General features: G+C 42.7%; 1 protein-coding gene across 5 annotated transcripts in view; it reads right to left on the reverse strand.

Annotated features, from left to right (window-relative positions):
- The window catches only part of TRIO (trio Rho guanine nucleotide exchange factor), a 355799-nt gene that overhangs the window by 141025 nt on the left and 187298 nt on the right, over window positions 1-27476 (reverse strand). For all 5 annotated transcript variants that reach the window (XM_046672288.1, XM_046672289.1, XM_046672290.1 and 2 more), the window contains 2 exons: window positions 4861-5030; window positions 3662-3836 (listed from right to left, as the gene is read on the reverse strand). In XM_046672288.1, the coding sequence (XP_046528244.1) occupies window positions 3662-3836; window positions 4861-5030 (345 nt within the window). The remainder of the gene's footprint in view (window positions 1-3661; window positions 3837-4860; window positions 5031-27476) is intronic.

The following is a 27476-nucleotide window of genomic DNA, read 5'->3' on the forward strand; positions in this document are numbered from 1 at the left end:
CTGACGGGAGAAGCCATGATGTGACATCTGTGGAGCATCTTTGCACAAAAACAGAGCCTGAGTCTAATCAGGACTACAGCTAGCATTCTAAGTTTACAGGAAATACTAGGGAAAGAAAAGCAGTTAAACAACCTAAGAGAAATGAAGAGAGCATATGCAGAATGTGGGACCTGGTTTCTCTGACAACCGATGCAGTTATGTGAACAAGTTACGGCATGGGAAAAAAGGGTGGGCAGAGAAACGATTCTAGACTAAGAGATCAACCATCAAATGCAGGAGTGGACCCCATGCGCCTCCTGGCTGAGGCATTTGCAGAAACTAGAACTGAGGCAGGCATCAGAAGACAATAAGGAATGACTGTTGGATGGCTGAGGTGTTTAGAGGACTGTGCTTATGTAAGAAAACGGCCTTCTTTTCTAGAGACACTTAGGAAGGAGTTTAGGACTGAAACGATAAGCTGGTAAAGATTTTCTCTAAAAATACCATAGCACAACAATAACAAAAGAATGCTACCTGAAGCAACAGGGAAAAAGTCTTGCTGAATTCGGGGACAGGCACACAGAAGTTCATTGTCCTATCCTTGCTATTTCTGTGTAGGTTTAAAAACTTTCATAATACACTTTTTAAAAATTAAGACTAAAAGTTACAAAATCTAGAAAGTAGGAAAAAATTTCTTGTGAAAGAAATACTATACACTTTAATGGAATAACATTTCCCATGGATTCTAATTTACTTTATCCACCAGAGCAGTAACCAAATTAGTAGGAAAATCTGAGAATGTAAGAGTTTACACAGAATCCACAGGAGATAGAAAGTAACAAGAAACTTAAGGCTTCCTCAAACTCCTATTGCACAAATCTTACTGATTTATTCTTTAATTTCTGGGGTCTGCATACAATATGTGTACTTACAGTAATTTATGAAATTGTACTAATTTATAAATTAGTAAGATTAAATAATACCAAATTAGACATAAACCAAGAAGCCACTGAGGAAAAGTATCTTTAAAAAGGAAAAGAATGACCATAACTTTCCTATTTACCTCTAAGGGGAATTTTCTTTCTTAATGTTTGTTTCTTTTCTGACACTGAGGGAGAAGAGATTAGGTGGTGGTGGGGTACAGACTCAGCGATGACGCCTCACGGAGACGACCTCAGGCTCAGACAACCCTTGTCACGGATAATAAACAAAGATCAATGTGCTCAAACCAGCAGGATTTGCAAACGCTCACTAAGCTTTAGGAAACCCTAGCAATGGCTGTGATCAAAGGATCACCAGGAAAAATCCCGCCCCAAAGTTTAGCATCACAGCCTGTTAGCCATACAAGCTGAGGAAAGAAATCTGTGGCAAAAATAAAGCTCAAGAAAGTGGAAATTGTTTTTGAATACTGATTTTTTTTGAGAAATAACTGACAATTTTTAAAAATGTATCCCATTATTTTTTCAAAGTCTAAGTTTCTATTGCTAAACGGACACATAATTATGACTGCCTGCCATAACTAGCCTGTCACAGGATGCTACAGCAATGATCCTGTTTTTCTTTTTAGATCAACACAGCAGATTTTACTTGGAATATCTGGAGGTTGAAACAGCAATATCCTGAGCCACAGAAACCTCGATCAACTTTTGAGAGATGAAAACACTACTCTAATTGAAATACAGGAGACGTGGGGGATTTAAAAAAATTAACCTAGGAACAGACGAATTTCCACCCCAAGCACAGCTCCATGCTCCCATGGGCAGTGTGCTGGGGCATTTTCCCAGATAAGAGAGGAAATCCCAGCTCGAGCCTAAACTGCTCGGATTTTCACACTTCAGGATTATTCAAGAGAAAAAGGGTTCTCAGGCTGTGACATTTTAAAAGCTTCTAAACTATATTTTCACTGGACTGTGTTGGAACTGCAGGCTGAATTTCCTCAGCTCAGGGAAGCCTGTACCCCTGGCCTGGCATACTGGCTTTCCTGAGGCCACGTGGAATCCTGCGGCTTTATTGAGGGGAAAATGGATGTTTTTGGTTCTTGATCTACATTTTAAAATACTGGTTCAATGGAAGTCGAAATACAATTAAAAAATTTTTTCCCCCTTTAAACTAGCATTAATATAAGTGAAGTCACTTTTGGGTTCTTTTTCAAATATCAAAATGTCCTGGAAGAAAAACTTCAAATAATGCTTCTGATTACTTTGTGTTTCTTAATTGAAACTCTTCAATCAGCAGCTAAGTTTACAAAATCAATTCCTCTGAAGTAGGGGTCAGAGAGGAAAACAGGCCTGCTGGGTCTTCTGTTCAACAGTGCTGCAACCTCGAACCTGAATGCTGGGTCCAGGCCCTGGCAGGTCCTTGAAGAGCTGAGGCCAGGGCATCCTTTCTCTATGTGGCTTCATGCACATCGAAAGGTGAAGACTCTGAGGGCAGCTGAGCAGGCTTCACCAGGCAATGAGTGTAGGGTTTACCTCCTCTCCTCTCATTAACCAGTGATGAGAATGAACCAGCCAAGAAGGCCTTCCTTTAACGAAAACATCGGTGAAGTTTAGACAAGTGGTGAGTGGCCTGCACAGGGTCTGGCCTGGCCCCGGCACCACACATGCCACTCAGAGCTGGGCCCACATCTGGCAGAGGGTCCGCCCTCAGCTGAAGCAACCAAAGGCAGTCTACACAAGCCCTGCCACCCCTCTGCGTTTGGTGGCACTTAGGGTCTGGCCCGACTGTCCTCAGGGCACAGTCCTAAACCCAGGACAGGTAATAAACATGGAAAGTGTGCTCTGCAGATTCTGCTCCATGGTCACAGGGATCACCTGGGTGGCTCAGAGGTACCCGGACAGGCACTTGGTCACTGCCACCAGCTGTACGAAGCTGACGGGCACCAGGAAACCAGCCTCACCCAGGGTGAAGTGAGTTTTGGTTTCTTTCATAGATTCAATGTCATCCTATTAGACTTAACAAGATCTTCCCTGGCAGAGACTTAAGAACCACTCTCTTTTCACTGAAGAAAAAGAAAAGTAACCTGTCCTTCTTTCTCCTAGTCACATATAAGGTGCAAAAGTTGATTTTTAGGCAAGAATTACAGATCATCTGAGAAAATTTCTGTGGGGAGGAAAAAACCGGGTTTCCTACTACCTAAATGCTACCACCACAGGCTAAGCTTATGCCTACTCCAAGAGGGAGAGGAATGGGAGAGGGAAGGAAGGAAGGTGAAAGGGAAGGAGGAAGAGCGAGCAGGAGGCAGGAGGAGCGGGAGGCGGAGGGAGGGCGACAGGGAGGGAGCTCTGCCTTGAGTTTGTGCCTCGGCTTGAAGGGCAAAGGGAGGGCTGTGCAGTGATGCAATCAAGGTTTACAGAAGCTAAGACAACAAGATGTTCTCATTTAGAAGCTCTGCCTCGACTCCACTCCCAACATTCGCTTTGCACTATCTTGCCGAGTGACGTCTGCCTCCACCACAGTTTCAAAGGTCAGAGCCTAGAGCTGAGCCCCCCAACTCCCAGGGAAGGAGCTGAGGAAGAATCCTTCTTTCCTTCCTTTATCCGCCTCCGTACTCGAGGCTGAGGCTGTGGGCAGTGGGAGAGGACCAGGAACTGAACTGGGGCAGGGGACGCCAGGTGGCCTCGGGGGCCTCAGAGGCTGCAGGAGGCCACTGGCTCTCAAGAAGCAGTGTGGGGACACTCACATCGATGGCATCCCTCTCAAATATGCGCAGCTGCAGGAAGAGCTCCAGCTTGATCTTGCGCTCCTGGAAGAGCTCCTCCATCTGGGCCTGCGCCTCGTCCAGCTGCTGTAGCACCGTCTCGATGTGGCTGATGGAGCTGTTGTGGGGGGTCTTGTTACTGGAGATGGCGGAGTCCCTACGAAAGAGCAGAGGAGGGAAACCGGGATTTTAACAAGACAAACAGGAATTGGATGGGAAAGCCTCACATTGTCAGATACCAGATCCGGCCGCTCAGAACTTCAGGGGGAAGAAAGCTGGCAGGAAGCGGGACTGCTTGTCTCAGAAAATGGAATAAGCTGCCCCTCCCGCAAAACAACACTGGGCTTCCTCCTCTGAGCAAGGCCCCAGATCTGAGGACACACTGAAGAATTTCTGCATTTTCCCACAGTTGCTTTTATACAAAGTCTAATAATGACATAAAATCATTTTAGTAGTTTCATTTTTAGCTGCTTTTCTCCTTAAGCAGAGAGTAGATGATGCCCGTTTACTACACACAGTGAAGTCATATGCTTATGAGGGGTTACACTTGAATCAATCAAGCCTTTATCAGGTAACTGTGGCCTGACTCAGCACAGCGAACATCACAGAAGCTACCAGGACGATTCAATAAACTGACCTCTGAGGGATACGGCGGGGAAACCACATTTACGCAAATGGTCCAATGAAAGGAATTTGCTTCCAGCCCCAGCACCGCCTGCTGCCTCCTGCCACGAGAGGCATCTGAGGGACAGGTGTCACCCGAGGCCTGGCCTGCCCGCAGCTGGACTCTGAGAAGAGGGACACCCACCACACTCTAGAGAGGCAGATCACCGGACCGAGGAGGCCTTCCTAGGAGGTTTAAACTAAACTGATGTAGAGAAATTTCTGTAACTCCTAGGTAAGTGTTAAGAGGAAGTACCAATAAAAGCTGAGTTCTGGGAAGGTTTACGAGTCAACGCTGTAATGACAAAAATTATAAAGTTAAAAAAACTGTAACAGAGAAAAAAAGAAAAGGGAAAGAAAGAGATGTTACTCTGCTTTGTATTCATGGATGTTATTTCTTCTCTACCTCGCTGGACAGAGAATTATGGCTAATTGTTCCAAAAAGTGAGGAGAAGGGGAAACGCCTGGCAGGATTTCTAAGTGTGTGCCTCCGACAGGAGGACGAGGCCGCGGCCCACCTCAGCTGCTGGATGAGGTCCTCCCCCTCCTTGATCACGTTGACCGTCACTTGCAGGGTGGTCTGCTGCTGCTGCCCAAAGCGCTTGATGAGGTCCTGCACAGCCTCCACTGACTCGGCGTACACGTCGTCCAGCAGCTCCTTCTGCAGCTCCTCCAGCCACGTCCACAGCTGGGAAGGACAGAGCGCATGGTGAGCCCAGGCCCCGCCACTTCCCGGGGAAGTCCTGGTACAGAGACCGCAGTGACCCACGCTGGAGGGAAATGCTGGCAGCCTGCTCCCAGGGAGACCGGGGGAGGGGGAGAGGGAGGAGCACCCCAAACAGCCCAATGGCCAGCGGAACACACACACACAAAAAAACAGTGTGCAATCGCTGCCTGGTGAAAAAACAAACGGGCAGGGAGCTGAAGGGGACTGTCCCAAAAGAGAAAAAAGGAAAAGGAAGAGGAGTTGCTCTTTCCAATGTTTCCTAGGCTCAATGAGAGTGCAGTGGAAGTGAGAAAAGACCTCTCCGACACTCGGAACATCTGCTAAATGTGACAGGCACTCCTTTATGGGTCTTCCGACTCTTATTTAGCAAATAGTTTTACTTTTAGCAAGAACATTACAAACCATTATTAGTTATTAAACCACTGCTCAGACCCGGATGCTTTACATCCCTCAGAAGACAAGGAAGCATATAATGTATAATGTGCTGGAATAAACTCATCCCCACGCCTGGCAGGAGATTCGGATGTGGCCCTGCTTGGCGACTGTGCGCAGCCCAGGCCACGGTTCATCCAGCCACAGCTCAGTCCTTCGAGGAAACGAGTGTGCATACTGAAAACGCCTAAACACCCTCACCGCCACGACCACTAAAAAGGTGTCCGGGACTTGGATGGGTAAAGATTAACTTGGAACAAGAGCGGCAAGACTGTAGGCCTGGCAGGAGCAGAGCACCTCACCCACTTCCAGAAAGTCCACTGCCTGCTCCAGATCTCTGGGGAACCATTCAGTGAACCAGAACGGCAATTAATTAAACCAAGTGGGCCCTGGGGGCTTGAAAGTGGTTTGTGTGTGGAGAAAATGCTTCCCGCTTCCTCAGGGATGTGAGAATCACCTCCCATGTCTTCCATGTGACCATTACAGACAGCTGCCTCAGCTGAGGTGTGACGGGGTCAGGGCGAGAGATGTGCCCCGCTGCTGCACGGCCAGGCCAGCCCTCCCGGTTAATACAGCCACACTGCCCCTACCAAAACAAACTACTGTATTCGGTCTTTAGTGCCTAAGCCAACCTCTTCTCAAAGTGGCTTTATAGAGATACAACTGACATAATGAACTGCACCAATTTAAAGTGTACAATCTGACACCTTCTGACGTAAGCATACGCCCGTGGAAGATGACTCCCAGGGAGACAGTGGACAGCTCCATCAGCCCAAAAGTTTTCTTGCGCCTTTATAATCCCTCGGTCTCCCTCCAGCCTCCCTCCTGAGGCAATCACCGAGCTGCTTTCTGCCACTATAGATCAGCTTGCCTTTTCTTAAAAAAGTACACAAATTGAATCATACAGTATGGACTCTGCTTTTTGTCTGGCTTCTTTCACTCAGCATAATTATGTTGAGATCCATCAATACTATTGTGTGTATCAATAGTTTCCTCCTTCAGATTACTGAATAGTATTCCATTCTATGTACATACCACAATTTATCCATTCATCTGTTGACGGACATTTGGGTTGTTTCTACTTTTGGCCACTAGAAATAAAGCTGCTGTAAAGATTTGTGTACCGTCTCTGTATGAACCTGTGCTTTCCTTTCTTTTAGGGAAATACATGGCTGTGGAGCTTCTGGATCATATAGCAGGTGCACGTCTAACTTCCTGAGAAAGTGCCAAACTGTTTTCCAAAGCGGCTGTACCATCTCACACTCCCACAAGCAGCCTATGAGAGTTCCAATTCCTTCACACCCTCACCAATATCTGATGAGGCCAATCTTTTTCATTCTAGCCATTCTAAAGGAGCGGTACATCACTATGGTTTTAATTAGCAATTCCCTAATGATGGCAAGTCCTAGCTAATCTTTTAAGAGTTCTTTTGTTGTTAAATGCATCTTTAGTTGAAAACAAAGTATCACCAGATGGCTCTTGTCAGGTCATATTTTAAACATAGCAGGCAAATTTAAAAATTAAGGGAAGTGCTGGCAAAGGACTCATTTTTCAGTCAAGTCACTCAGGGTCCTAAAAGTTAACAAAAAATGTTAAATAAAACATTTGTTAACCTGTCTCATATTATTTACTCATTTTTGTGTATGAGTTATCAAATTTCACACAATCCAAGAATTTTAATTAAAGGAGTTTTAGAGACAAGTTATCTCTTTGATTTTACAGATTAAGGAAAAGAGGCCCCAGATGATGAAGTAACCAGGCCAAAGAGGGCGAAACCGATTGGTATTGCCAAAACCATTGGCAAAGCCAGTATGAGAAAGACGGCCTCTGGATTCGGTCACACTTTGTGTCGATATTGCACTTCAACATGAAAAATGACATTCACCGATTCACCAAATACTGACTAACGCTCTGCACCATTTATGAAGGACCCATAATCAGTAACATCCTTTCCTCTAAATTCTCACGAATATGGTTGCTGCATTTATAAATAATAGGAAGCAGGACGACAGCATTATGATCTTGAGGAATCTCCTCACTTGCTTTAACACTTCCCATGAAAAACGTTCCAAGTTCTACAGGGCATACCATAGAGTAGCAGCAGTATTAAGAGTTGAGGGATGCTTTGACAAAGCACCAGCTCTGTGACCCAACAGATCACTGAACTTCTCTGAGACTCGGTTTGCTACAACAGGGATCCTGACAACACCAATACCGCCCTCAAGAAGTTCCTAAGAGGACCAGAGTCGGGGGCAGCAGAGTGCTGGCTGATCAGCAGTGCTCCAGACAAATGTTAATTACCCTAAGTACAATGACCACTCAAATTACCTGAGGGGACAAGATCTGCCAAAAGAAACCGACTTTGTACCAGTTAGGCTGCTCTGAGTACTAACAAATATTTTATCAAAACAAGGCTGTAATATTTTATTGAAAGAGTCAAAAACATTTAACCAAGAACATCCATGATACGCTACCTAATCAGTGGACTTTTCTAGTTGGAATGGTTTTATCAACTTCATGGTAACCTGCCTTCCACATGCCTGGGGGAAGGGTGTTGCAGGTGACCACTGGCCACTTGCTCCCAACAGAGAAAACTCTTTCAGCAGCACTTGGCCATTGTACCCTCCCACCCTCTGATTCCTAAGATGGACATTTATCAAAAAGTGGACTTTTGCAACTGCATTTATTCTGCTATAAAAGGGGAAAAAACCCCACTTACTTCACTATCTTCTCTCAAAATCCCAACTATATCTTCCACCTTAACACGCATGCTGCACCGAAGCTGCCTCCCCTCGCTTCTGTGGGATGGAACCCAGCGGAAGAAGCGCCCCTGGAGTGCAGCTGCCCTGAATCAGCCCCAGGAGCTAACCAGCGGGTGAGAAATGGAACGGATACACGTAAGAAGTGGAGATGGGGACGCTGCACACTAAACTGCTGCCTCTTTAGCAACAGTGCTACCTCAGCATTTCAGGCTCGTTCACTGGAGCTGAATGAGGCAAGCAAATGTACATTCAAGAAGACTGCTCTTCTTTCACTGTAATCTAAACAGAAGAGGTACTGATGAGAAGGAAGGCACAGGAGCAACCCTGCCTCGGTTATCGAATCCGTGTCACAGAAGGAGGCGTCCAACGCATCAGACAACACGCTGGCCTTCGGGGACAAAGACACGGGGCCCCTGAGGGCTGCAGCCAGTGTGGCCTCTGGTTTAAGTTACACTACACTTTTACGAGCTAGGTTCTCGTAACACTAGTAGAAATTAGTATCTTTTCTTTCAAATTTGTTGAGATAAAAGAAACACAAGTTTTTAAAAAGCCCCCTAGAAAAATACTGCCACATCAGCAAAACACAGCAACATCAATTAGGACAGCTAGTGGACACTGCATGGATCAGACACGTTCAGCATACAGGTGTCCAAACAGCTGGGTCAGGTCTCCCCAGTGTCGTGGGCTCACTGGGCCCCCGCTGGAAGCCCTGGCCCAGTGTCAATCCCGCACTGGTGCCCCACACGCTGCTTCTGAGCCACAGGCTGTCTGTGTCTCTGCCTGACCGCTTAGCAGCCTCTCTCCTGACTCAATCTTGAGGCCTAACTCAGGGACCCAGCTTGTGGGGCAGGATGCAGGGCAGGGTGCAAAATGCCTCCTCTCTAGCAAAGACTACCAAAAATACCATTTAAATCATGAGACAAATTTAACAAGTCTCGCTTCTAACACTGTGAAGAGGAGAGATCAAAACTGACTCTTGGAACTGGCCTGAGGCACGATGCACAAGTGTGCTTCCACATAACTCCACTGCAACAGCAGAAGAGTTAAGGTTTTATCCGCAAATGATCATTAAAACAGAACACTTCTCACAAGAAGCAATACTGAATGACAATTAAGAGCATGGGTTCTGAAGCCAGACGGCTGCGTTCAAATCCAGACTTAACATTTCCTAGGCCGTGACCTTGGGGAGAGCATGTACCTGGATCCACGCCTCCGTTTTCTCATCTATGAAATGGGCACGGTAAAATGCCCACCTCAGAGAGCTGCTGGGAAGAGTACGTGAGGCGATACACGCAGAGCAAAGATGTAAGCAAACGTCAGCACTATTATTAGTTTTTTTCTTGTAAGAAAAAGTCTTCTAATAATAAGAATCACAAAGTTTTAAGTCTTCTTTCTCTAGAAATTTTTCAAAATGTATCCAGGTTCCAACCAATTGTTCAAAACAGTCACCTAGTCTGGTAAACTTAACCCTGTCCCACATTTAAATCTTTTCACACCTAAAAATAGTATGAGGAAAAGATGCTAGAATTAGTCCATCACGGTCTATAGAAATCACTTCCCGTTGGTTCCAGGGGAAGTGCCAGGAGTATTTGTGGGTCAAACCTTTTCCTTCCCTCCTGATAACTTTTTTTAAAGAACTAGCTTATTTCCTCAACATCCTGGACATTTCCACACGCGTCCACGGTGGCACATGCTCACCTGCTGGCCGGCTGTGGAACCAGGGAAGGGCCACAGCTATGGAGGAGACCACGGGAATCAGGCCTGAGATCAAACAGCTGAAAAGGGGAAAATGAGGCAGAAGGTGCAGGGCTACATTTAAATCCATCATGTCAAAATGCCCAAAGATCTCTTGTCCTTTTAGAATTTTTGTCTGGTCCTACAGGAAATATTCAATTTGGAGAAAAAAGTCTTAGATAAAGGTCATTTCTAATGTCAATTGGTGATGAACTGATGTATACCATAATGCAATATGATTCAGGTAAAGTGTATTTTTAAGCTTTTAAATTGGTGAATTGGTACATATGATGCCTAAAATAACTTCTGAATAAAGGAACATGAAAAAGTCTCCTGGATGTCTGTGAAATTTTTACCATAAATTTCCTAAGGGTAAAAAAAATTGCACTTCTGTGCAGGCTGTTAATTTACAGTAAAAAGGTGAATCTTCGCCCAACAGCAAGAGAGGAGTTACGCTCTACTGAAGCTCTCAGCAGCATGGATTCTACTTCTAGAACTGTGGCCCACACTCATGGGCTGGTCAGGCAGCCACAGAGTTAGGCAATGCTGCCCCCTAGAGGCCCTCCGAGCAGTGGTCAGCAGCATTTTACGGAAGAGAACTCAAACCAAGCTCACAGCTGGGCTGCACGTGTGTATAGAGCTGTTCACGGACCAGGATCCAGAGAAGGCTGGGCTAGGGAGACACATGAGGTTCTGGGGAGAAGCTCCTGTGATAAAGGTGTGGGAGAGCCTAGTCTTGGATCCTGCACCACCTCCACCTTAGCCCCTTCCCTACAGGGGTCTGTGCTGGGTGGAGCCTAAAGGAGGAACCTCAGCTTTGCTGGGAGAAACCTCCTGAAAAAGTCCCTTCCTCACTAACCAGAGAGGGGAAACCCTACCAGAGAGGGCTCCTACAGGAGCTCACTGGGGTGATGGATCCCAGGAAAAGACTGAACTTCCAGCCGATTCAGTGGGTGGTAAGACTGGAACCCTGAGATTTGGGGATTGCTCTGGCTGCAGCCTCTCAGAGCACACAGTCTGAACAGAGGCTACAAGCCTGTTAAATCTGGAGGTGGGTCCTTACCCCCTATGTGACTCTGGGAAAATCCTCAGCACTCTCCACCTTCAGCCTTCTCATCTATGAAATGGGATCATTTCACCGTGTATGTCTTCCCTAACTGGCAAGGCCAGTTTGAGAGTCAAATAAGATGACCACAGATGTGTGAAAGTGCTCAATTACTGCAGGCACTTTATAAACAGAAGCTACTAGCATTGGTGTCTATTTCTCTATTCTTGTTTATGACAAAGACAAATCACTGGGGGTACCAGTGGGGACGGGTGAGCCATAAGGCCAGTGTGGGAAGAATGAAAGCTGCAGCCCCCAGCAGGAGCTGCAAGCCAGGGCAGAAGGAGGTAGTCTCAATGGCAACTTGCAGGTGGAATTTCAGAGGGCGCCCACTATGCACATAAAATGTGATTCAGGTTCTGGTATAAGAAGCAGCGGTCAAAGGGACTGTTCCAGGTATGAACAGCATGTTCTTTGGCCTGAAATGCCCAACTGTACCTTTGGTGCATGTGCCTGTTGCTCTGATTAAGGAGGAGTAAAGGTTTCAGTAGTATCTTATTATTCTTGGGTGAGTGGTAAAAGATGCCTTAATATGATGAAAGGAAATTTAAGAAGGATGCATTTGGGGTGGTGGGGGCAGAGGGCAAATTCAAGTTAGTATCATGAAATAATACCAATGCAAATATGCCTAAGAGAGGAGGAAAAAAGGAGTGTGTCAGGGCAGCCCACACACTAAGGGATTCCCTGTGGGCACTGCAGCACCAGAGGGTGGAAGCATGCAGATGTGTAAGCAAAGCCAAGGTGAGGCACATGTGATATGGCTGGCTACATGGCTGACAGACATACCTGGGTCACTGCAGGAACCTCAACTACCCAGATATTTACATCAAGTCTAATTTGCCAAAAAGAGAGATTCTGAGATGAGCAATTTTCTAATTTCTTTTTATTCCTCAACATCCCTGAGGGATAAGACACTCACTGAAGTGTTGGGTTTGGGAAAAGCTCTGCCCCAACCCCAGGTTACCCCAGGTCATTTTGAGAGCAACCACTGACTCCCTGAAATGGTCAGCATTTGGTCAAACTGTAATTCCTCTTTAACTCTTCAAATCTCTGGAGACAGCGCACGTTCCTGCAGCCTGCCTCCTTTTCCCACGGCTAACACTTTATTCTTGCACTCTAGCAGCATGCAATGATCCGGAGCCTCGTCGACATCAGCTCATTCTCTTTTGCCCTCTCCCCCACCAAACTGGGGGCTGGAGAACTGAAGGCAGCACCACACCTGATCCAAACAGCAGAGAGAGATGACTGCCCCCTGTTTATGATTCTGTGCTGTTTACTCATTACAGTTGAAGGCGTGACTTGGGGTCATGACATTATTGTGGACACTGTCAATTAACACATGTAAGATTATTTTTTGTTTAACACATGCTGTGGTCACCAATGTCACCCTTATTCTGTAACCTGCCTAGGTTAGTGTTTCTGATTCAAAACAGACTCATATATTACAACCTATGAATGAAATTTGTGATAGATTTCGCCTGATTTCTGCTGAGATCTTTTGGGATCCTATTCTATTATCTGACACATCCAACAGAACCTGGTCTAGATTTGATCAGCATGTCTGCCACCAATCCACCCACTCACGAGCTCTCTGCAAGGGATGGAGACCAACACTGGAAACGTGCTCTGGCCCCATGGACGTCATCCACTGACCCACCCCCCACTGACAGCCTCCCTTGCAAGGGTTTAATGCAGCCACCATTATTTCTGCTACAGCACCAAGTCTCTCCTGGCTTTGTGGCAATTTTCCCATTTTCAAGATATTACAGCTCTCAACACAACAAAGGCAAGTTTTCAGGGTGCCTGAATACAGACGAGCAATCTCTCCAGAGGTCACACATGGACACAAAAGTGCTGAATAGGTTAGTGGGGTCAAGTCAAAGACATGACGACTGCCCAGGCTGCTCCACTACAGAAGGTGAGACCAGGGGTCAAAACCACCTGTCCGCTGGGCCTCAAGTCCAACTGAGATGACTGTGTGAGCAAGCGCGATCTGACTGTGGGTCTGGACTAGAAATTACGTCCTTATTCACAAACTGGTTATGAGTGATGTCTTACTATCAAAACACTTTCTTCCTGGCATCTTCTACCTGGAGATCAGTATACGAGATAAAGACAGTCTTGGTCCTGTTTTAACTGACATCCTCATTTTACAGCCATTCAGCAGTCTAATTCCAGTGACTGTGCTAACAGACAGTCCTCATTTTTCTGTCTTGTCTACAAATTAAATGTCAAGTGCCTGGTCAAATGCTCACTAATTCCACTGCATGCCCTTCATCAAACAAGAAACCCAGTGAAGAACGAAACAAAGTTAACATGCTATAACTTGTTCATTCACTACTTCCTTTGCTCGCAGTTTATAAACTGTCTTTTCTAGAACTCTGCCTAGGACTGACCTCACCTGAGTAATATGCAAAATCTACCTTCTTTAAAAAGCACAAGTGCATTTTCAGCCTTCTGGTATCTCTTCCCTTTCCCACAGTTCCTTAAAGATTAATAGACCCAGTTAGGTGACCTAATTATTAAGTTCTTTCACTACCCAGGGATCTAATTTGTCTTGGAATAGAGACATGAACTCATTTAGGAGAAATAAATCCTTTCTTATAAAACTTTCACCCATTTTGGTCTTTAGCTTCTTCTAACTCAGTCTGAAGAGCAGTCTCCTTGAGAAGAAAAAAGCCAAGTGAGAGCTGATGACGTCTACTTCTACTTGTATCCATCAACATCACTGGTCCCAAGTAGAAAGTCCAACCCTTCCTTCACCCCGTGCTTCTGAATTTTGTGCTTTAAAAAAAGAGAAAAAAAACCAACAAAACCTAAAGAGCCTGTTCAGTCTCTACAAGCCTAGCGTACCTAGAGCTTACAAGTTTTCCTGACGAAACCCTAATACATTGTTGGTGATCAAACTTTCTATCACTTATTCAATAAAAAGAACAACAATCAGTAACAAACAATATATATCACAAATACATAGAGAGAGTTTACTTCTCTCAATTAACTGGAGACCTATCACATTTAGTTTATGTCGCTGAGTATCAAATAAGAAATTAAGATTTTAAAAATGCCCTATAAAAAGAAGTCTAACAAGTAAACGAGATTACATATATATATCCACTTCCAGCTAGGCATTTTAAGACCTGTAACGTTGCATTTGCTGAACTTCTGTTGAAGCACCTCACCTTTCGATTACATTAACTGAGGCCAATCCACAACCAACTAATCAAAGCAGAATTTGCAACTCTCCATTTAGAAGTGACCTTTCAACAAGGAATCCTAAGATTCGGAGTCAGTGTAGCAATCCCTGCCATAATACTGAGTTATAAAGAAAGCCAATATAGTATGGCATTAAACAATTCATTTAATAATCACATATTAAGTGACCATTGTGTTAGGTGTATTAGAGTTCTCTATAATTTTCTGCACTAATTTCTAATTTCTCTGTTGACATAAAAATTTTCTCTACCTGAAAATATTGGGCCAATATTAAGAATTAGAAAATTCATGAATTTAAACCAGTTTTAAACTATTCTATAGAAAAAAGTTAATGTTTTACGTGAATTAAACTATTCTGACAAAGGGCTTTCCTTTTAGATAACATTTCTCTGGCCAACACAAATATTTTACACATATTTATCCAGTGAAAAAAATCATTCATTTATTTTGCAGCTTTGGCTGGAAACAAAAGTATTTAGTAATGTGTACAAAATGATTTATGCCAGTTTGCATGGAACCATGAGTAAAGATTCTTTATAACAGTCTACTCTGCCCTGAAGGACAGGAGGTGCAGACAGAGCTGGAGTTGAGCACCCACTAAGAAGGATTTGAGTTTTGAACTTAAGAGAGGGGTCACAGGGAGGCACTTACTCTGAGAAAGGGCACCAGGAGTGGATTAAGCAGATCTTGTTGATCAAAGATGAGTGAGGAAGATACCACATTATACCTAGGTATTTATACTTTTGCATCTTATATTTAAATATGTATCATTTTGTCTGTCGAGTAAGTTATAATGGGGGTAAGGAGGAAAATAAAGGAACATTTATTGGCAGCCGCAATGAGACAAGCACTGTGGTGTTTCACTTACGTAATTTCACTCAGTGTCTCACACCCCTTATAGACTTCTCATTCTGAAGCAGAGAAAGCTGAGGCACCACAGAGCAACCTGTCCCAGATCACTCAGCCAGCTAGGGCATATGTTATACTATAATATACTTTCTTAATTATTTTAATAAAGATTATATTTTTACAGGAAGAAAGCATAAATGACAATCTATTTTTTTGGATATTTCCACCTATGAGAAGCCCACCTATTTTATTTTTTTAAATTCCAGATACCGCAATCTATGTGAAGACATAGTTGCTAAACCAGTAGGGAGCAACCGAATGCCCAAAGTCAAATCTAATCCTCAACAGTGCATGGGATGATGAGGTAGTAGATGGCTCTAGGTCTTTAGTTTCCTCTTGCTTTGCTGGCTTGTGGCCATTTAATTGATCATTTGTATCTACATCAGATAAATAAAGAAATCAAACGTTTAAAAGTGCATGTAGAGAGTTCAGCTACGGAACTGAACGTTAAACATAAAAATTATTGAGATTGGATCATATAAGGTAAATTTTATCTCCTAAAATATTATGCACTGGATCTTAACATTTCTCACTGACAAATAAATCAAAGCAATCCTGGACGTTTGGGATGATAAAAAGCTGGAGATCACTCATACATTGCTAGCAGGCCTGTAAAACGGTACAGCCATTCTGAACACAGTTTGGCAGTTTCTTTTAGAACAATATGCACTTACCAAATGACCTAGCAATTGACACCTTGGGCATTTATCCCAGAGGAATGAAAACTTGTTTTGACACAAAAACCCACATATAAATGTACATAGCTTCTCCTTTTGTAACAGCCAAGAACAGAAAATAATTACCTCCTAATGGGTAAATGGTTAAACAAACTGTGATATATCCATATCATGAAATGCTATTCAGCAATAAAGAAGAATTATCTATTGATACATGCAACTAGGTAGATGGATCTCAATGGAATTGTGCTGAGTAAAAAAAGCCCATCTCTAAAAGTGACATATTGTATGATTCCATTTATGTAACATTTTTGAAATAAGAAAATTATAGAAATGGAGAACAACAGATTAGTGGTTGCCAGGAGAAAGAGATGGGGGTAGGGGTTGGGTTTGATATAAGTAAGCAGCCTGAGGGAGTGATGGAAGAATTCTCTATGATTCTGTATATTGAAAGTGGTGGTAGTTACACAAATCCACACAATAAAACTGCACAGAACTAAACACATAGACACACACAAACACATGAGTGCACGTAAACCAGGGGAAAGTGCAATAAGCTCTGTGGATTGCAGCAAAGTCACCCTCCTGCTTTGACTGTGGTTATACAAGACGTGACAACTTGGGGAGGCTGGGAGAGGGTTCATGAACCTCCTGTCTGTTCATTTTTTTCCAACTTCTTGTGATTATAAATATTTCAAAATAAAAAGTTAAGAAAAAAAGAAGCTGGGGCATTCAGAGGTGATGCCAACATCATGGCAGAGTGAGCTCTGCCCTTAAACTCTCTCCCCTACAATGCAATGAAAAGGACATTCATGTATCAAGAAAGGACATCCACACAACACGAAAGATGTCAGAGAGACCCACACAGCCATATGTCTGAAGGTGGAGGTGGTGGACCCCCTGGAAGAAGTGGAAGGAGGTAAAGGGATCTCCTCTTCCTCCCTCAACAGGAGTAACACAGGGCGTGGAACCACATGTGGCTCTGAGAGAAGAGGGGAAGGGGGCGACACTCCATGGAAAAACCATCTCTCTCCAAGGTCCCTCAGAGCCTGTGGGAAAGACCCACACACAGGTGGCTGAGCCACTGTGGGGTGTCTTCATCAAGCCAGCACCCAAGGAGAGCAGACAGCGAGGGCAGAGTGAAAATGCTCCTGGGAGTGCACAGGCAAAAGGAAGCATCCCTCCCCTGGCCCAGTGCTCCAGCTCAGCCAGTTGGCCAGAGAGTCTATGCATATGACAGAAAAGCAGCAGCTGTGAGTGAGCAAGCTGCTGTTCATGGCAGGCTCAGAATACACAGCTCTTCACCCCCTCCCAGTGGAGGCAGGTAGAAGCTGCGACCACATACTACCACTATGCAGGGGCACTAATCCATGCTATTGAACAGTATGAAGAGATATAGTAATACTCCAGATCAGAAGGAAAGTTTCAAATAATCAAAAATCAATCCTGAATGCACAGAAATTTATAATCGAAATGACAGAGAATTCGAAATAGCTACCATAAAAAAACTCCATGAGTTACAAGAAAATACAGATAGGCAGTTCAATGAAATCAGGAATAAAATTCATGAACAGAGGGAATTCTTCACAAAGGAGATTGAAACTACAAAGAAAAACCAACAGAAATGTTGGAGATGAAAAACACAATGGACGAGAAGAAGAAAAATCTGGACTCCCTGAATAAAAGAGCTGATATTATGGAGGAGAGAATTAGCAGTCTGGAGGAGAGAAATATAGAAATGCTTCAGATAGAGGAGGAGAGAGAACTAAGACTAAAAAGAAATGAAGAATTTCTCCAAGACATATCTGACTCAATTAGGAAATGCAACATAAGCAATATAGGTATCCAGAGGGAGAAGGAGAATGGAGCAGAAAGCTTGTTCAAAGAAATAATAGCTGAGAACTTGACAAACCTGCAGAAGAAGCTGGAAATACAGGTGAAAGAAGCCAACAGAACAATTAATGATATCAACGTAAAAAAACCTTCTCCAAAGCATATAGTAGTAAAGCTGGCAAAAGTCAATGACAAAGAAAAATATTAAGGGCAGCAAGGCAGAGGAAAATAACTTACAAAGGAACCCGTATCAGGATTTCAGGAGATTTCTCAGCAGAAACCTTACAGGCTAGGAGAGACCAGAATGCTATGTCCAAAATTCTGAAAGACAAAAACTTTCAGCCAAGAATACTCTATCCAATGAAAATATCCTTCAGAAATGAAGCAGAAATAAAAACTTTCACAGATAAACACAAGTTAAGGGAGTTCATTGCCACAAAACACCCCCCACAGGAAATTCTCAAGAAGGCCCTCATACATGGGGGGGAAAAAAAGGATTTACAAAGCCTTCAGTAAGAAGAAAAATAGGTAGACAAAACCAGAAAATTGCAGCTATCAGAATAGGTTAGCAAACACTTAATTATAACATTAAAGATAAAGGGAAGGAAAAGATAAAAAATAAATATAATCTCATCATTTTAACCAAACTCACAACATAAGATGGCATAGTTGTGACAATAATAACTTAGAAAAGAAAGCGGAAAGGGATGGAATCAGCTTAGTCTAAGGAAATAGGAGGCTATCAGAAATATCTCATCTATGAGATTCTTTTTATACAAACCTCATGGTAACCACTAAACAACTAATCAGAACAGAGACACAAATGATAAATAAAGAGAAAACTAGGAAAACCATCACAGAAAACTACCAAACTGAATTGGTAGTCCAAAATAGATGGAACGAGAAACAAGGGAAATGCAGAACCACCAGAAAATGAGTGATAAAACGGCAGAATTAAGCCCTCATATATCAATCATCGCACTAAATGCAAATAGATTTAATTCTCCAAACAAAAGACACAGAGTGGTAGGATGGATTTAAAAACAAGACCCAACAATATGCTGCCTCCAGGAAACATCTCAGATCTAAAGACAAACAGAGGCCTGGAGTGAAGGGATGGAAGACAATACTCCAAGCTAACGGCAAACAAAAGAAAGCAGGTATTACCATACTTATCAGACAAGGTAGACTTCAAGATAAAACAGGTAATGAGAAACAAAGATGGGCAGTATATAATGACAAAAGGGACACTCCATCAAGAAGACCTAACAACTTATAAACATATGTGCACCCAAGACAGGAGCACCAAAGTACATAAAGCGACTATTAACAAACCTAAAAGGAGATATTAACAACAACACAGTAATAGTAGGGGGTCTTAACACTCCACTTACACCAATTGATAGATTATCCAGACAAAAGTCAACAAGGAAATGGTCGATTTAAAGGAAAACCTAGACCAGATGGACTTAATAGATATATATAGAACACTCCATCCAAAAACAGCAGAATACACATTCTTCTCTAGTGCATGTGGAACATCCTCAAAGACAGACCATATGTTGGGAAACAAGGTAAGCCTCAATAAATTGAAGAAGAGTGAAATCATATAAAGCATCTTTTCTGACCACAAAGCTATCAAACTAGAAGTCAACTACAAGAAAACAGCTGGGAAAGTGATAAATGTATGGAGACTAAATAACATGCTACTGAACAACCAATGGATCATTAAATAAATTAAAGGAGAAATAAAAAAAATCTGGAGACAAATGGAAATGAAAAAACATGACAACTCATATGGGATGCAGCAAAAGCAGTCTTAAGAGGGGAATTCATAGCAAAACAGGCCCACCTTAACAAACAAGAAAAATCGCAAATAAGCAATGTTAAACCTAACAGAATTAGAAAAAGAACAAACAAACCCCAAAGTCAGCAGGAGGGAGGAAATAATAAAGATCAGAGCAGAAATAAATGAAATTGAAACATAAAAAACAGTAGAAAGGATCAATGAAATGAGGAGCCAGTTCTTTGAGAAGATAAACAAAACTGACAAACCCTTAGCCAGACTCACTCTGAAAAAAACAGAGAAGGCTAAAATAAATAAGATTAGAAATGAAAGAGGAGAAATTAAAATGGATACCACAGAAATATACAGCATTACAAGAGGATACTATGCAAAACTATATGCCAACAAATTGGACAATCTGGAGGAAATGAATAAATTCTTAGACTCATACAACCTCCCAAAACTGAATCAAGAAGAAATCGAGAATCTGAATAGACCAATCATAAGTAAATAGATTGAAACAGTAATCAAAAATCTCCCCCAAAATAAAAGCTCAGGACCAGATGGCTTCTCTGGAGAATTCTACCAAGCATTCAAAGAAAGTTTAATACCTATCCTTCTCAAACTATTCCAAAAAACTCAAGAAGATGGAACACTTACTAAAACATTCTACAAAGCCAACATCACCCTGATACCAAAGCCAGAAAGGACAACACAAAGAAGGAAAATTACAGGGCAATGTTGCTGATGAACATAGATGCAAAAATCCTTAACACAATATTGGGAAACTGAATACAGCAAAACATTAAAAAGATCATACACCATGATCAAGTGGGATTTATACCAGGGACACAAGGATGGTTCAACACCTGCAAATCAATCAATGTGATATACCACATCAACAAAATGAGGAATAAAAAACATATGATCATCTCAATAGATGTAGAGAAAGCATCTGACAAGATCCAACATCCATTTATGATAAAAACTCTTAATAAGATGGGTATAGAAGGAAAGTACTTCAATAAAGGCCACATATGACAAACTCACAGCTAACATCATACTCAATGGGGAAAAACTGAAAGCCATCCCTCTGAGACCAGGAACAACACAAGGGTGCCCACTCTTCCCATTCTTATTCAACACAGTACTAGAGGATTTGGCCAGGAGCAATAAGGCAAGAAAAAGAAATAAAACAAAACCAAATAGGCAATGAACAAGTGAAGCTCTTGCTGTTTGCAAACAACATGACTTTATATATAGAAAACCCTACAGAATCCATTGGAAAACTATTAGAAATAATCAACTACTACAGCAAAGTTGGAGGGTACAAAATCAACTTACAAAAATCAGTTGCATTCCTATGCTCTAATAATGAACTAACAGAAAGAGAAGTCAAGAATACAATCCCATTTACAATTGCAACAGAAAGAATAAAATATCTAGGAATAAATTTAACCAAGGAGGTGAAAGACCCATGAAATGAAATGCAATGAAATACAATGAAAACTATAAGATATTATTGAAAGAAATCAACAATGTCATAAAGAAATGGAAAGATATTCCATGCACATGGACTGGAAGAATAAATACAGTCAAAATGTTCAGACTACCTAATGCAATCTAGAGATTCAATGCAATCATAATCAGAATCCCAATGACATTCTTCACAGAAATAGAAGAATCCTAAAATTCATATGGGGCAACAAAAGACCCTGAATAGCTAAAGAAATCCTGAGGAAAAAAACAAAGCTGGAGGCATCACAACCCCTTACTTCAAAATATACTACAAAGCTACAGTAATCAAAACAGCATGGCACTGATACAAAAACAGACACACAGATCAATGGAATAGAACTGAAAGCCCAGAAACAAAACCACACATCTACGGACAGCCAATCTTCAACAAAGGAGCCAAGAACACACAAGGGAGAAAAGAAAGTCTCTTCAATAAATGGTGCTGAGAAAACTGGACAGCCACATGCAAAAGAATGAAAGTAGACCATTATCTTTTGCCATACACAACAATGAACACAAAATGGATCAAAGACTTGAAGGTAAGACCTGAAACCATAAAACTCCTAGAAGAAAATACAGGCAGTACACTCTTTGACATGAGTCTTAGAAGGATCTTTTTCAATACCATGTCTACTCGGATGAAGGAAACAAAAGAAAAAATAAACAAATGGGACTACACGAGACTAAAGAGCTTTCTGAAAGGCAAAGGAAACCATGAACAAAACGATAAGATAACCCACCAACTGGGAGAAAAGATTTGCAAATCATATATCCAATAAGGGATTAATCTCCAAAATATATAAAGAACTCACACAACTCAACAACAAAAAAACAACCAACCCAATTAAAAAAATGGGCAGGGAATATGAACAGACATTTTTCCAAAGAAGATATACAGATAGCCAATAGGTACATGAAAATATGTTCAACATGACTAATCCTCAGGGAAATGCAAATCAAAACTATACTAAGATATCATCTTACACTTGTTAGAATGGCTATAATCACCAAGACAAAAAATAACTAATGTTGGAGAGGATGTGGAGAAGAGAACCCTCATACACTGCTGGGGGGAATGCAATCTGGTACAGCCACTATGGAAAACAGCATGGAGATTTCTCAAAAAATTAAAAACAGAAATACCATATGACTCAGCTATCCCACTACTGGGTATCTATCCAAAGAACTTGAAACTGACAATTCAAAGAGACTTATGCACCTCTACATTCAGTGCAGCATTATTGACAATAGCCAAGACACAGAAGCAACCCAAGTGCCCTGCTACAGATGAATGGATAAAGAAGATGTGGTATAAATATACAATGGAATACTACTCAGCCAGAAAAAAAGACAAAATCATCCCATTTGCAACAACATGGATGGACCTTGAGGGTACTATGTTAAGCGAAATAAGCCAGACAGAGAAAGACAAACACTGCACAATTTCACTTATATGTGGAAGAAAATTAACACAGGGACAAAGAGAACAGTTCAGTGGTTACCAGAGGGGAAAGAGACTGGGTGGTGGGCACAAGGAATGAAGGGGCATATATCTATATGGTGACATAAAAAATAATGTACAATTGAAATTTCACAATGTTAGAAACTATTATGACCTCAAAAAAAAAAAAAAGCTGGGGAATATGTTTAGAGGTATCACATATATCTTTGAAGGTATACACAGGGGGATGGAAACAGGCATGAACAAAAAAGCAAATCATTTTAGAGAATACAAATAGCAGCAAAAATACCGTTAAGGAAGCCAAAAGAAAAGGCTTGAAAGTTGAAAATCAAATTTTAGAGAACTTTGCACAGGAGATATACGGGATCTGGAGGGATCAGATGCTTGAGAGGCTGGGGTCACTCAGAGAACTAACGTGTCCCCTCACCTGCATGCCCCATGCCCAACAGAAATGGGCTTCTCTGGAAAGTCAGCAGTGAAGAGGCTCTGCATTGTGCCTGCCAGTGACTACAAGAATCCATCAGAGGGCAGCTGGTCTAGGCAAGGAGCACCATGTACCTTTAGTCAGTTTTCCTGAATTAGTTTAACTACAACGTGTGTGACTGGTTCTGCAGCTCCACAAGGGAAAGAAGATAAAAGAAATTTGGGCCCGTTGAGCAGTGGCAGGTTGAGAAAGTACTGGTACGTTTTCAACACACTCCTGGTGCAAACTCAGTGAGGACGAGAGAGACTGCTCCGTACTCTAAGAGGCGATGAGAGCTCCCGCTTCCTAGTAACCCTCCTCCGACCACAGTGCAAGGTCCTGATGGCTCGCTCCCTGCTCCCTTGGGAGAGCTGAGCACTGGCCCAGCATAAGGAAAGAAGTCTGCTTGCTTAACTGTTAGGCATAAAAATGAAGCCAGACTGGTATGCTGTGACAAAGAAATCTCCAGGTGGCTGAGAGGCCTTTATTTTTGACTTCTGAATAAAATGAAAGGTTCCTCTTTTCCCAGGCATTACCCCAAACAAAAACTTGTCCCAGTTCAGTGTTTAAGTTTGCAGAAGCAGAACCAAAAGCCTTCTTTACTTAACCCAGCAAGAATCACAGCCCGATTCAAAAGGGGGAATGATTTTTCCTGGGAAACCATGGCTTCTGGGAATCAAGGGAACAAAACCCAACTTGAGGCCACTGAATCAATTCCAGAAATAGACTCTGGTCAAGAACTCAATGTCACCACCTGGTTGCCTCAAATAACCCACAAATTTCAAAGGTAATTATCAATTAGCTCAGGACCTAATTTCAAAAATGACGTTGAATGAGTACAAATGGATGGAAATAATCATGCTTTTGCTATATTTGAAAATGGAAATATGTCCCTCTATCATTAAATCTCAGAGTGATGTGCCAGAAATAGACATCATTTATTCCACAATCTGAGTATCTGCTAAGTCTGGGAGGCAGGCTAATGAGTGGGATACAAAGATAAGTCAGACTCGTTTCCAGTCTTGAAGGAACTTAACATCTACGACGGGAAACAAACGTCTAAAATGCTCCATATACACAAAAACAGAAGTATATTTTGCCACTAGTGATTCATCTTTCTATCACCTCCTTGTACATTAGAGCTGACATGGGAGAGACTTTGGAATCAATGAATGAAGGAACAGTGGAAAAATGCATTCAAAAGGAAAGGAGGACAGGTGACAAAGGAGTAATAATGGGAGAATTATAATCAGAATTGACATGAATAAAATGCCAGAAAAGAAGAAGGGACTAGAGAGATCGAGAGGTAGACAAAATGTAGGAGGGTAAAAATTCTCTTAAAATAAAATCTAAATTTATGTTAGGCCAATCAACATTTCTTTTAAATACTACTTTAAAAACATAAAGAAAGGGTATCGGTCTTCAAGTCTTCTGAGGAGAGGTTAAGCATCTCATGAATTCTTTTTAGAGAAAAAAAATGAAGAAAGGGTCCCAGTATGCTTCCAAATCTGGGTTGAAGGATGAAATCAGAGCTGAGACCTTCATCGTCCACCTTCTGCATCCCACCTCAAGATATAAAGTATTTGCCATCTATGTGAAAATACGTCCTCCTTTCTCTCTTCCAAGGAACAAGTGTCCTCTATTCTGTCCTCTGGGGCAAGAGAGTGAAGGAGAGTTCAAGAGGTCTCAGCATGCCCAATCTAAGTGCTTGGCTTGTGACCAGACTTACAACCACCAACCTTCTTCCAGGTGTGAGTCTTAAAAAGAAATCCCGAGCAAACACTGAGCAGACATCACCTTGACCTGACACGGTTGTTAATGAGATCACCTTTGTGTTACATACTCATCAGAACCAGAAATTCACTGCACAAAAGAGAGAGCAACAGTTATGCTCCAGATAAAGTGAGAAATAAAACCACCACTGAGCCTCTGGGAGGGAGTAAGGTTAACTTCCGTGTCATAAGAGCCTGTGACAGCGAACTTCAAAAAAGCTTCATGTGTTTATCCTCCTCTTTGTAATTTTAAATGGTATCATCTGCTTGAAAATTAATTCAGATAACATAAATGTTTTAGCAATTTTTCATTCATCTGATTCGTTAAAATATTTAGTGACTTTATACAAACACATATTTATTTAGTTAGCGTGATTTCCTCCTCTTGGCCCTTCTCTTCCCTCCAATTTCATTTTAAACTAATTAAGTGCGTTCTAAACAATATGAGTTTTCATTCAACAACCAGTTTCAAAACACAAGGACTGAAGATACCACCTCTTCCTGCATAAAACTTACCAAATATCCCTGTGGGTTTCAGGGCATGCATACAGCACAGAGAAAGGAGACTGAGGAAAATTCTGGGGCTGGTCAGGAAAAAATTAATTTACCAAGAAAATGGCTGGTGCTAAAAATGCAGTCCCAGCACCTGGCAGGGGGAATGAGGTGGCACTCTGTGCCCATGAGCTGCCGGCTCTCAGAATGTCTGTGCTGCTGGCACCCGGGCACAGGTGGGGCCTGCTGCACACTCCCCCAGCTGGTCACTGAATCCTTCCTCAGCCCCAGGTCACTTGAGGGGCGCACAGTTAAAAGGAACCAAATCAGGGTAAACAAGCCAGTGTCTCTGCAACTGTGATGGTCTTCCACATAAAAAGGCACGAATGAGTGAGCTGCACCTGAAATTCTCAAGCTGTAAAAGTGAACCACTTCACCTTTAAACAGACTGAAGGTCTCCTCGTCTATGAACCTCATACATACTAGAAGTGCCTATGGTATAAATCAATGAAAACACAATGTATTTTCACTTTTAAATAAATTTTCAAGCCTAGGGGACAAGACAGACTCTACAGTTTCCTAACTGAAATGCTCTTAATTGTAAGATTTTCCCTTAAAAATCCTTAAAAATGCTGTTGATGTCACAAAACCTAACAAACCCAAACAGAGTCTCTGGAGAACGGCTTCTGTAAAATGCTTCCCTTCCAGTTTCCTTTTGTGACTCTTTTTGAAAATCTTAACAAAGCTGAAAAGGTGATCTAAATCATAAATACCACTCCATGGAAAGAGCCTTTTCTGTCCCCAAAGTAAGTTAAATCTTTACAAATCCTGCTAGAGAATATTACTAGGCATGTCACACAGAGAGGATCAGATTACAAACTGCTCTTGCTGGGTCCCCAGACCTGAGGTCGGCTTCCCCCGCCCCTTCCTCCCAGTTCTGTGAACTGCTGCGCAGCTACTGGTCCTGCCTCTCCCACCACTCAGAGGCTGCCAGGGCCACAGTACCCCATGTGGCCCAAATGAGGAACTCCAGCCCCCATGCGCTACACTTTCCCTAGGAAGGTCCAGGCTGCCCTGAGCTCGTCTGCTTTCTGTCTGTCTCGGCTTTTTCACACACATCATCTTCTTCCTCTCAGCCAGGGTGTAAAAACACGCAAGATAAAGAGAAGCTAATACTGATGGGAAAGAGAGAGTAACGAACAATTACAATGCAACACGACAAGTGCTGTAACAGGTGCACATAAAGTTCTAGAAAGTGTAGGGGGAACAGCTAACTGCCTAGGGAAGGGAAGGGGAGCAGCAAGTCCAAGTCTCAAGAGTGTCAGAGTGTTACAGATCCCAGGAGCCTGTGCTGAGAAGGAGCGGCCTTGGAGGAAGAGACAGCACGGAGGGGGCTAGAGGGAAAGCAGAGACCAGATCACGAAGATGCTGAGGGGTTTCAGGCTGGTCCCTCATACATAAAGAATCACTGATGGTTCAAAAGCAGGGGTACAACCAAATCAAATTTGTATTTCAGAAAAATTAATTCTGGTGGCAGTGCTGCAGGAGGCTGGGGAAAGAGCTGGCAGAGGCAGGATTAGTCAGTAGTTATAGCTTGACTCAGCAGTGAGGACCTTACAGCCTGGTGACACGTGCATCCACAAACGGAAATTGTCAGGGACAAATGTCTGCCTAACACGTCTCCTTGGAAAAACAGTCTCTTTGTAAATACTGTGAAGTCTTTTTCAGTCAGGGCATCATTAAGAGCAGGGAAAGAAGCGGGTCGTGTTGGTGACAACCGTCCCAGGCCCACAAAGTGCCAGCCCTTTTGCAGAAAGGGCTGCCCAGCAGAGGATGGCAGAGCACACCAGCCCGGGGGGCTGAGGCACAGCTCCTGGGGTCCCAGCACTCAGCCAAATACGCCCCCTACACTCTTCCCGTGGGCTCACAGAGTTTCTGAGTGGGAGGGGAGTATGGTTTTCCTGGAGCCAAACTTCCAAGTTACAATTGGCCTGGTTGAGGAGTAACTACTCACGATCCCAGAACTGGCAGTGAAGTTCCTTTCCTTTAAACAGATCTACTGGTCCCCAATTTCCGATGCCTTTAAACAAGGCAAACCAGACCAGCCCTCTCCTGAGAATCTCCCGGTAGTCTTGCTCTGCCCAGATCCTTCTTCCTAGCCTGTTGCTATAAACCTTCATGTATTTTATCCCCAATTACCCAGAAAGGCTCCTCGTTTCCCATTTACAAAGAGCTGTGGAGAATTTTTT

Source organism: Equus quagga, chromosome 9 (genome assembly GCF_021613505.1).
Source record: "Equus quagga isolate Etosha38 chromosome 9, UCLA_HA_Equagga_1.0, whole genome shotgun sequence".
Classification (NCBI taxonomy): Eukaryota; Metazoa; Chordata; class Mammalia; order Perissodactyla; family Equidae; genus Equus; species Equus quagga.